Source organism: Phyllopteryx taeniolatus, chromosome 21 (assembly GCF_024500385.1).
Source record: "Phyllopteryx taeniolatus isolate TA_2022b chromosome 21, UOR_Ptae_1.2, whole genome shotgun sequence".
Classification (NCBI taxonomy): Eukaryota; Metazoa; Chordata; class Actinopteri; order Syngnathiformes; family Syngnathidae; genus Phyllopteryx; species Phyllopteryx taeniolatus.
In genome coordinates this window covers 9,584,336-9,596,161 of record NC_084522.1, presented here as the reverse complement: position 1 = coordinate 9,596,161, position 11,826 = coordinate 9,584,336, and the positions used below count along the sequence as shown (strand labels likewise).

Here is an 11,826-nt window from a genome sequence, read left to right as displayed (position 1 = left end):
CCCCGTGCTTGCCTGGGTTTTTTCGCCAGGTACTCTGGCTTCCTCACACATTTAAAAAAGAAAATAAAAAAAGAAAGAAAACATCCGTGTTAGGTTAATTAAAGACTAAATTGTTCATGGGTGTGAGTGTAAATGGTTGTTTGGGGTTATCATACCCAAAACTCAGCTGGAATAGGCTCCAGCACACCCACACCCATGAAGATATGTGGTAACTTAGAAAGTAGACGGTTGGATGAATATGAAAGCAAATAAACATCCGTTGTTTTGATGACGCCTGAAAACAAGTTTACCAAGTTCATATGTAATGATAACGTTTACCAGTAGGCTAAACATAGAACAAAAACAGGTCACTAGCACAAACTGTCCCAGCCATAGGCATGTGATTCCAGCAAGTGAAACCTAACTACAGTGCCGCCAAACCCTGCCGGAGAAATTAAACCAACCCGTGGGATGTTGGAAACGAACCTGTTACTAAATTTGATAGAATATTAGTCACTACAGTAATTTGATGTACAACCCTAAAGTGGCATAAGTGTTGTTTCTTTTTTTATGTAAATGTAAATATTTGTATTGTTGTGGGAGGATCGCAGAAAACTGTTACCAATGAGAGGAAATTTCATTGGTTAAAAGTATGACAGACAGCTATATTGTCCAATCAGCTCTTGTAGTCAACACTGTTACCCAATCTTTCTTAGTTATGCAAATTTTGTTGAAGTTCTTTCTGTGGAGCACTCTTTGGTTATCCGCAGTCAGCTTCACCGAGATCGCACTTTACGTAATATTAATGACGTCTGTGGGCTTTGACCATTAAAACGACAAGCGGTCTACTACAAGGGATTGAAAGGTAGCGTGTTTCGCTATGTTGTTCCAAGAGGTTTACGGTAATTGGTCATAAAGCTGGTAGCTTAGTGTCTAGCATAGCGTTTGCTAACCGACGAGTTCGCCGGTACAGGCGGACCTCTTTTGTCTGACAGGCGAAGCCGTGCTCTTTGTTAGGCTTTTCCCTTTGTCCACTCGGAAAAAAAGAGGAACTGTTAGCCCAGCCTTACATATTTATCCGCCCGCAGTGCCAACGTATTTAGAAAATGCAAGTCGCGAAAAAATACTTCACAGAAGGCCTGATTCAGTTGACCATCTTGCTGAGTTTGATTGGAGTTCGCGTGGACATCGACAGCTACTTGGGCGGCTACTACTCGCCTCTGATTGAGATTAACTTGGGTCCTAGCTCAGCCTACACCCAGACACCCTTCCATAATTTAAGAGACACTCTCGGGGGATACACCGTGCACCCTAAATGCCCCGAGTTGGATTATTTCTTTGCGAGTCGACGACTACTAGAGGAGGTTAGGACTCTCGGCTCTCCGCGGTTCCCCACACAGCTGAACGCATGGCTGGTGCACCAAGTGTCGGCCATTGACAAGTCTGACGGTGGGCAGCCTTCAACTAGCAGCGACGAAGACACCGAACCGGACCCAGAAAGCTCGGGGTACCAAGCCAGTGATGACAGGAACCAGGAGCTGCAGCGAACATCATCTCCATCTGGCCCATGTGTCAGCAGGGGTATAAAAGAGGCAAGTATATTCTGTGATGTTGCATAAAGCTCGATTAACTAACTAGAAGTGGCTAAAGTACTGTTTTCATTCTTTGTACATAAAGTAGAAGTTGACTGACGCACAAAGGTAAAAATGAGATATAGTACAGTATGTTACAATGAGCCCCCACCTATTAGCAAATTCATCAATTTGTGGATTTTGTTGGGGAAAACCACCTCAGTTGTTGAAAAAGTCATTATTTTGCTGTAAAACAATAAAAATATTACTTTGGCGCCACCGTCCTGTGGCATTTTGGTGCCAAAGAACTGTTGGAGTGAGTTGAGGTGTTTGAGTTGGACAAAAGTAGTGCTTTTCTGCCATCTCATGGCTTCTTTGTGCCAATAATCAATGTTAAAGTGAGTTGAGGAGTTCTTAGTGCTTTGCCCAGTTTGCCACACTCTGGTGGCATCTATAGGCAATTATAAACCAGGGAGGTGTCAATTACTTGGTGGTGTTCGTTGTCCACGGCAGGGCGGGGGTAAGCCTATATGCAATATACATTTTGATAACAACGGGAAAAAACTTAAACGCAACGGTAATTGACGTAAAAAAAAAAACAAAATAGAGGTAACATCGTGTTATCCACAGAGGTTGTAAAAAGTAACAAGTAACAATTTTGACAAAGTCATCAGTAGCCAGTACAGGTACAGTCACCCAAGTATTGGAACGGCAAGGTCAATTCCTTTGTTTTTGTTGTGTACTGAAAACATTTGGGTTTCAGATCAAGAGATGAATATGAGACAAAGGTTCAGAATTCCAGCTTTTATTTCATGGTATTTACATCTAGATGTGTTAAACAACTCTGGACAGAGCACCTTTTGTTTGAAGCCACCCACTTTTCAAGTGAGCAAAGGTATTGGAACATGTGACTGATGGGTGTTTCTAGTTGCTCAGGTATTGCCTTTTGGATTGATTGCTTAAACATTAGATAGGGCTTGTTTTTGGCTTTGGGTTTCATCTGTGAAAACTGCATTTGCTGCTAAGCAAACATGAAGACAAGAGAGGTGTGTATGGGAGAAAAGCAAACCACTTTGAAGCTGAGAAGAAGGAAAATCGATCAGAGCTATTGCATAAACAATGGGTGTAGCCAGTACAACAATTTGGAATGTCCTGAAAAGAAAGAAACTATTGGTTGTTCTGAGCAACAGACATTGAACAGGTCGGCCAAGGGTATCAACAGCAGTTAATAACAGAAACATTGTGAGAGATGTGAAGAAACACCCAAAGAGAACAGTCAGTGATGTCACTGCCAACCTCCACAGGGTACGAGTGAAGGTATCATAATCCACTGTTCGAAGAAGACTTTGAGAGAAGAAATATACAGGCCATACCACAAGCTGCAAACCACTCATCAACAAAAAGAATCAGAAGGCCATATTAGATATTGCAAAGAAGTACAGAGATGAGCCAAAAATGTTTTTGAAAAAAGTTTTCTGGACTGATGAGACCAAGATTAACCTCTACCAAAGTGATGGAAAGGCTAAAGTATGGAGAAAGGAAGGATCCGCTTATGATCCAAAACACAAGCTCATCTGCGAAGCATGGTGGAGGTAATGTCATGGCTGCTTCTGGAACAGGCTCACTACTCTTTATTGATGATGTAACTCATGATGGTAGCAGCAGAATGAATGCTGAAGTCTACAAAAAAGTTTGGTCTGGCAGTTTACACTTAAGTTCATTTAATAATGTCCGTTCCAATATTTTTGATCACTTGAAAAGTTGGTGACTTCAAACAAAAGGTGCTCTGTCCTGAGTTGTTTAACACATCTAAATATGAATATGATGATAAAAGCTGGAGTTCTGAACTTTTGTCTCATATTAATCATTTGATCTGAAACCCAAATGTCTACTGTATACAATGAAAACAAAGGAATTGACCTTGCTGTTCCAAAACGTTTGGAGGGGACGGTACGTTTTCAAATGAAGGGGGTTAAAGTAAAAAGCAGCTAGTGATCTCATCCGTTTAACAATGAAGCAAGTCCTTTTCTTTCTTGATCGACAGACGGCACCCAAGTGGTCTAGCTCGGTGGCTAGCGATCTTATCCGTTGAACGAGTCAGCAAGTGCTTTACTCAGCAAGCCCCGAACACTTCAATTAAACTCTATGAACAAAACCCTCTTAAACGTAGCAATTGCTTTACCAAATTACATCACATGCAGCTATTGTGACAAATCATTATGCTACACATTCCATGTCACAGACGCATCAGAATCTTCCAGTCTAAAATATGAATCGATCTGATTGATCCACAGTAGAGTAGAAGGAGCTGCTTGATGAATTTGTTTTACCCCGAGGGCAGTTGATGCCGCCAATTGCGTAACCATATCTCCTTTCTCCAGACTAAACCGCCAGCTGTGGGCTTTGGTAGATGTAAAAGTGGGGCTTAGACCTCCACCCTGTTTGCTTACACAAAAGCAGCAGTTCATACATCGATTTATTTTTTCCCCTCTCCTGCCCAAATGTCTTTTTTTCGTTTGTGATATTTGACAGCAGAAAAAGTTCATCTCCATTCATGGAAGTGTTCCATTTAACATGCTCAGACATAGCTTGGTTAGGAATGATTGGAGAGTCATTAATCTTACTTTAACCCCTATCATTGACTGTACAGTAATAAATAGGCTTTACCAACAAACAAGACGTCATCATGTCAGACCAGAAAATAATAGTTGGCGAAAACAATATTTGATGCTAGTTTTGTGCTAACTTTGATTGTTTTTGTTCTTAAATGTGTTATCAAAACTGCTGTATAGTTATACAAAACTCTTAATCCTTACTTTCACGCACAAACACAGTTGCTTACAGATTTCTAATTCATCCCAAAGGGCCCGTCTGCAGTCTTTAAACCCTAAAAGTGAAGTTAGGTTTCAGTTCCATCTGGTATTACAACAGCTGCTCATTAAAACAAACATCTCTGTATCATAATTCCTTTAATTTGCAAATTAAAAAAAAAAAAAAAAAAAAAAAACTTTAACAGAACCAATATGGCGAACAAATACACAGTTTGGCTGACACTTGTAGTGTATTTTGAATCCTTTTAATCTCTCCTTTTCCTAATCTCCACTCCTCACCATCTGTCCTTCTGTGCCCGCCAGGAGGAGGAGGAGGATCTTGAAGAGGAGGATGAATCTGCTCCAGTCACTCAACTGGCACTCAGTTCCACTCTGGAACAAGAGGTATGGACCTTTTTAGTCTTCTCCATTTTTCATATAAGCGATAGTTGCAACTATGCAACCAACAACCTATCCGTTGAAACTGCAAGTTTAACCATCGCTTCCCTGAACAATTTTTTCCCATAGAAAATAATGAAAATAGAAATAATCTGCTCCAGGTTTAAACTCTCGAACAAAAAACTTTATTAACTGTGCCAGTATTTTAATAAAAAAAACACTGGTGATTATTAGAGTTGCAAGTTGCAGCGTTACTTTATCACTGAACATGTTTTACATTATGTCACTTAACATTTTTATCCTCTCTTTTGTCCTTTGTGTAGCGATGTGACATATTTACACTATTATAACAAGAAAAGCACTATGTGGAACTACATTTACTGGTAAAACCTTCATGGTCAAATTAGCTCATGTATATTACACCATTCGTTTCAGTGGTGTAATTTAAGCAGAGGTGGGTAGAGTAGCCAAAAAATGTACTCAATTAAGAGTACTGTTAATTTAGAATGTGTCTCAAGTAAAAGTAAAAAGTAGTCCTCCAAATAATTCAGTAAGTACTCAATGGATAAACTACTCAGGTACTGAGTAACTGGTAACGTCATGTTACTGTTTTTTTTATCGGCGCATTAACGTTAAATTGACATAAATATAAAATAGCAATGTGCAACTTGAGATATTGCCAAACTGTCTCTTTATCTAAATAATAATGAATTAAACAGGGCTCTACATTAACTTTTGCACAAGTAGCACTGGGTCGCACCAGCACATGATTTGATCGCGCTGTTTTTTGAGGAGGTACAGCATGACCATGGTATTCGTATGAAGTAATGATTGACAGTGACTCGAGATACATTTGCTACATATTTTACTGTGAAGAAGAATTTTGTCTGCAACAAGCAGTGGCATACAAAATAGGTCAATTAAAAAACAAAGGCAAAGTATTTTATCCTTTGTTCAACTCAGAGGGGCCAGTTCTTATAATGAGGGCTCCTAACCGCCCTCCCCTGGGAAAACCACTTCATTTTGAGCATTACCGCAACTATATGATTTATACAAGTACCGTTTATGATTCTTCACACTATTTTGAAAACTATTAATTAGCAAAACAAACCAATTTACCTATTTAAATTCATAGTCCCAAACAGAACATGGAGAAATCATTACTACTGCAATCATTGCACTTTATTTTAATGATTGGTTGTTTTCCGATACAATCCTCTTTAAATGGAGTCTGGGCTTTTTAACTTTGCACATATATTCATGTGTATGCTATAAACATGGTTGGTTGATAGATTTGTTAGCCTTACTCAGTGGTGGTCCCAAGCCCAGATAAATAGGGAGCATTGGCTGAGACTTCATCCGAAAGGAAAATTGCAACCACAAATACAAAAAGCTGAGTAGTAGTATTTTCTGTGGCTTCGAGAGTGTAATTACAGGAATTAAGAATTAAATCCTGTTAGGCATGTTTAACCTTGATTTGTTATGTGCTTGTAGAGTGTGCTTGACGGCATCACTGCACTGTCTGAGCCACCACGTGACCCACCTCCCACAGCTGACTTTGACCAGCACTGGAGCAGTTTCCTCTCAATGCCCGTCACTAACCTTGATGTAAGTTGTCCTGTCTTGTCATGTTTTCTTATACTTTTGGTAATGGCTTTGAGGCGTTTAGGAAGTCACAATGTGCTCCCTTTGTAGGACTTGGACTCCCTTGTTACTGAGCGCCTGTCAGACCTGGACATAGACAGCAATAGCGGCATAAGCTTGGATGCCACTTTGCTGGATGCCATGGTGACAAGCGGCGGAGCATTTGATGTCATGCAGGAGAGGTCTTTATTCCGACAGGAGTCCACAGGCTCCTCCAGCTCAGACGCTTCACCGGGGATGGCCCTGGGCCTGGCTGCGCTCCCTTTTGCCTCGGTGTGTAACTTAAGTGGCGGCACGTCATTGCAAGGCGCGCTGGGTGACTGCCTGGATGAGGCAGTCTTTGACCAGATCAATCAACTGGGTTTGGAGGGATTGGAATCCATCGACTCTCAGCTGATGGGATCTTTGGGCAGCATAAACCCAGAGGTTCTTGAAGATTTGGACTCTGACTCTGGGCTCTCTTTGGAGAGCAGCTTTGGAGGTCCAGTCTCCCCAGGTTGGTTCTTCTTTCATACCTAATAAGTACTTTCTTGAGACACATTTCCACCAAGCTGTACATTTCAGTTTGGTTTTCCTCGGTGCCATCCATCAGTGGCAGGTTGTGCCTTTGATACCTGGGCCTTCCGTGGAGATTTACTTGACTGAATCCGGCTGCTAATAGCGCCACTATTACGTCACACTTATAGAAACCATCATTGCTATACAAAGACACAATATAACCACGTCCAATTGTGTCATGTACATCATCTGGAGCAGTTCAGAATCAATATCTAATAACAACAAAAATTAATGTGAAAATGCTAGTGAAACCTGGCATGCTCTGACAAACCAAAAAGCTGAAAGTCTGCAGTTAAAACACATCATTTTCGTTTTATTTAAAATCCATTGCGGTGATATTTAGCCCCAAAAATATGAGAATTGTGTCAATGTCCCAATATTTATGGACCTGACTGTACAAACTGCTTTTAGCTCCCTCACTCTGTCTGGTCGTCTATTTTATAAAATGCACTGTTTTCCTTGTTTTCGTTCTGGAAGTGACAAATTCCTGCCATTAATCAATTAACTACTTACTCAGTGGTCACCAAACTTTTTGAAACTCAGAGCTGTTACTTGGGTGCTGATTAATGTCAAGTTTGATAAACACTTCTGAAATGATAATTATATCCAGGTATGTGCCAAAAAATTAAGAATATCGAGGGAAAGTCAATTTATTTCAGTAATTTGGTTCAAAAAGTGTAACTTGTATATTAGTTCATCACACACAATAAATATTTTGGAATATTTCAAGCCTTTATTTTATTTTTATTTTTGATGATTATGACAGAAAGACCAAAAAATAAACAAATCCAGTATTCAAGTTCAGCATTGTAGACTCCCTGTGTCCCAGTCTTGTCAGCTAATTATCACAAAACACCTGCAGAGCTTTTTGGAGACAATGTTTTTATTTTCCAGCAGGATTTGGCACCTGCCCACAAAGACAAAACTACAAATACCTGGTTTAATAGCCATGTAATAACAGTACTTGATTGGCCAGCAAACTCAACAAACTGACTTTAATCCCATTGAAAATGTATGGGCTATTGTCAAGAGGAAGCTCAGGTAACAGAAACCCCAAAATGCAGACCATCTGAAGGCCAATATCAAAGCAATAACACCTGAACTCTGTGCCAAAGACTGATCACCTCCATGCCACGCCGCCTTGATTCTGTAATTAATGCAAAAGGAGGTCCAACAAAGTACTCGGGGCATATTACTTTAATACACTTTTCAGAAGGCCAAAATTTCTGTGTTAAGATCATTTTTTGGTGGTCACATGAAATGATTCTAATTTTGTGAAATACGGGATTTATTTTTGTCTTTCTGCCTTAATTAGCAAAATTGAAACAACTAAAAACTTGAAATATTTCACTTTTGTGTGGTGAACTAATATAACATACAAGTTTCACTGTTTGAAACAAATTATTGAAATAAATGGACTTACCCTCTATTCAAATTTTTGGCACATACCTGTATTAGTAATAATTGAAGAGCTTTGTGAATAAACTAACCATCTTAGTGATTTCTCATAATTGTCAACAAGGATTTAACAAGCTAAGATACTGATAAATATCAATAAGAAACACTTAAAGTCAGTTTTATTTAGATAGCGCCACCGCCAATTCACAACAAAACTTGCCTCAAGGCACTACAAATTGAGCAGGTCAGAAATCGCAGTCCTCATACATCATACATACAGTAATCTTTTGTTTATCGCGAGGGTTATCTTCCGGACCACCCCAGCAATATGTGAAATCTGAGAAGTAGCGACCACATTCTTATTATTATTAGATTATTTATACATATTTTAAAGTTGTATGAACCTCCCCAGACTGTTATTAATCTTCCCCACACTACTATTAACCTCTACTGTACTTTTTAAAAAAACATTTTCTTTACTCTTAATCACCTTTTAAACTCTTAAACATACTGTACTCTTAAACAGTAATTCACAGTAGTACTGTACACTATGTACATTTTATTCCTTGTAATATGTTTTAATGAATTTTTTTGTTTTTTCTTAGTTTTTTTTCGCAATATGGCGAATTATGCACAATATTAATATTAAAAAAATGTGCAATGCACTGGCTCTGCAATAGGTAAACCACGATAGCGAGGGAACACTTTAAGAAAACCAACTGTACCCTGCAGGATGCAAGGAAAAACTCCCTCGAAGAAAGAAACCTCAAACAGATCCCAAGCTCTGTGGGGCGACCGACCACTTCGGCCGGTTGGGTTGAAATGGAGAAACAGTGTAGAGGGACAGAGGGTAGATAGAGTGAGAAAACAGGATAAGAAGGGTTGAGTGAGAGACAAGAGAACAATGGGCACAACAACAGCCATGTCATCAACAGTATTAGTCCCATTTCTGTAATTATCTACCAGTGTTTATATTTTTAACTGATCACTTCTACAACATTGCTGTGAGATCACAATGTTCTATCATTGGTGAGCTAGTTTTGAAAAAAGGAAATTCACCCAGTTGTTGGATGGCGCATATTTGTTATTTTGGTTACTGCTTGATGTAAGTATACGCTTGATGTAAACCGAGGTTTGTTGTAAGAACTAATAACTAAGAGAAAACCTTTGCTTGTTCAGGCTCGTCTGAAATTTCATCATCATCTAGTTCATACTGTGAAGATGAGTGCGGAGCCACGGGTTACAGCAGCGAGGTGGATTCACTCTCCTCTAAAGGTGTTGTAGACCATGCCGCCATGTGGCCCCATGTGGATCTCAGTGAGAGCGTGTGGCACGACCACAGCTACTCATCTCCCGCCTTCTTCAACCCGCCACCAGTCACTCTCCCCCACAAAGGCATCAAGGAGGAGCCCCTCAGCGAAGATGAAGGGCCGAGTTTAGAGGAGCGGGAGCTGAGTCGGGATGAGGTGCGCGCCCGCGCCATGTGCATCCCGTTTTCCGTCCTGCACATCGTCAACATGCCCGTGGAGGAGTTCCTGGAGATCGTCGACGGGCACGGCTTCTCCCCTGAACAGGTGACGCTCCTCAGGGACATCCGGCGGCGGGGGAAAAACAAGCTGGCTGCGCAGAACTGCCGCAAGCGCAAACTCGACGCCATCTCGGGGCTCCAGGTGGAGGTGGACCGGCTCCACGCCCAAAGAGACAGGTTGCTGAGGGAGAAACAGATCACGGCCAAGACGATGGGGGCCGTCGGGCAACAGATACAGCAGCTCACCAGAGATGTCCTGGCTCGCCTGAGAGATGATTCGGGACAGCCCCTGAACCCAGACCGATTCACCCTGCAGTGCGGGGCCAACGGGAGGGTGGTAGTTCAGCCTGTAAGAAGGCCTGCAGTCTCCACCTCAAGCAGCAATAAAACGGACAAAAGGAAGAAGGGGAAAAAGCAGTGATGCAGTATTTCTTTCTGCAACCAAAAGATGAACTTTCTTGCCTTTCTCTGGCTGTGGGATCTCCTTACCCAGATCTGTGTGCGTGTGTTGAACCACTGCTGTTGGGAGTCTAAAACAGCTAAAGCTGCCAAAAAAGGAGAAACTCGCAAAAAGATTAAATTAAAAAGAAAATAAAAATGACTTGTGGGGGTGGAAAATGTCGCTTACACACTGGACATCCTATGCTTCTTTGAGATGGACACATGGGCCGTTGAAAGGAAAGTTTATGGGACTGTATGTGATGCAACCACTCGCTTTCTGTGCCTGCAAACATCAAAACGAATCACAATTAAATACTGGCTGTTAGCTGACAGAAATGTAGAAGATCAGGCATGTTTACGTGTCAGCATGGCCAGCCAGCAAAGATTATAGTGAAGTCTTGTTTGTTTTAATGTATCCTCTCAGTGTACGGACAATACAAGCAGGTGGTTAAAGGCTGTATTTATTAAAACTAATTTGAAGTTCATGAAATGCCTATATGCATCAAATACTGTCAATGGCAGCAGTGTCATTTCTTTTATGGCAACTGTATCCTTAAGTGATAAGCATAATGGGAAATTACATATCTGAAGTTTACAGATTTGTTACAGACTTTTGGAAGTGTGTGCTCTATTAAAGTTTAAATTAAGAGGTTGTGATTCTTATGTCTTGATGACATGCAGTATACCAATGATTAAACAGACAAGGCCTTAAGATGCGTTGGATGGTTTATTATGTACATGATCCACAATTTGAAATCATCATGAATTGGTTCAAAGCACAATTTGTACTAATGAGTTTAGAAATTTGGCAAGATTTTCTACCTCACGAGTAAATCTTAAAACTTGGAAACAATTGAAAAATATCCTAAGTGCACTCATAACTATCACTCCATTATTGTAAAAAATGTCCATCAATGGACCTAAACCATCCAATTAAAAATATAATCATGTTTGGGACTGTTTGAAAAGTATTTAGTTGGGATTGCTGTGTTTTTCTGAGGCATTTTTGTCTTCTAAATGAAGATACCAATACAGATTCACAAAGTAGTTGAAGTATTTTATTTCTGAGTTTCTCACATTTTTTATTTATCTAGTTTGACCAAGTGTTTACTTCTTACTTGGTATAAATGCCCCCCCCCCCCCCCTTTTTTTTTTTTTTTTTTTTTATTCTCTATTGTTGCTGGGCAGATGTTTTGGATTGCATGGTGGTGTTGGATGTGAAAGTATGCTTTCGGCTTAGGGATTTCAAGATGCTTTCTGACATGATTCTTTCTGATTAAAAATATAAACAATGCGTGTCTCTTTCTTGCATTAATAATAAACATTGTCCTATATTGTGAATGCCAAGCAATATACCAAGCCACAGCAAATCCAACCATGTGAACGACATAAGAGGGGGAAACCGGTTGACTTAGTGTCAGTTAATGTGCCTCAAACATTCAATACAGTATACTATAATGATTGCTGATCACCTAAAATACAATCAGCAGCTGTCAGT

General features: G+C 40.2%; 1 protein-coding gene across 1 annotated transcript; it reads left to right on the top strand.

Moving 5' to 3' along the window:
• The first annotated feature begins 706 nt into the window (after positions 1 to 706).
• On the top strand, positions 707 to 11,622 carry nfe2l3 (nfe2 like bZIP transcription factor 3). Its single transcript, XM_061759644.1, has 5 exons — positions 707 to 1,571; positions 4,685 to 4,765; positions 6,254 to 6,367; positions 6,455 to 6,899; positions 9,539 to 11,622. Exons 1-5 carry the CDS (start codon positions 1,086 to 1,088, stop codon positions 10,306 to 10,308), a joined length of 1,896 nt encoding a protein of 631 aa, XP_061615628.1. The 5' UTR covers positions 707 to 1,085; the 3' UTR covers positions 10,309 to 11,622.
• Positions 11,623 to 11,826: the final 204 nt, after the last annotated feature.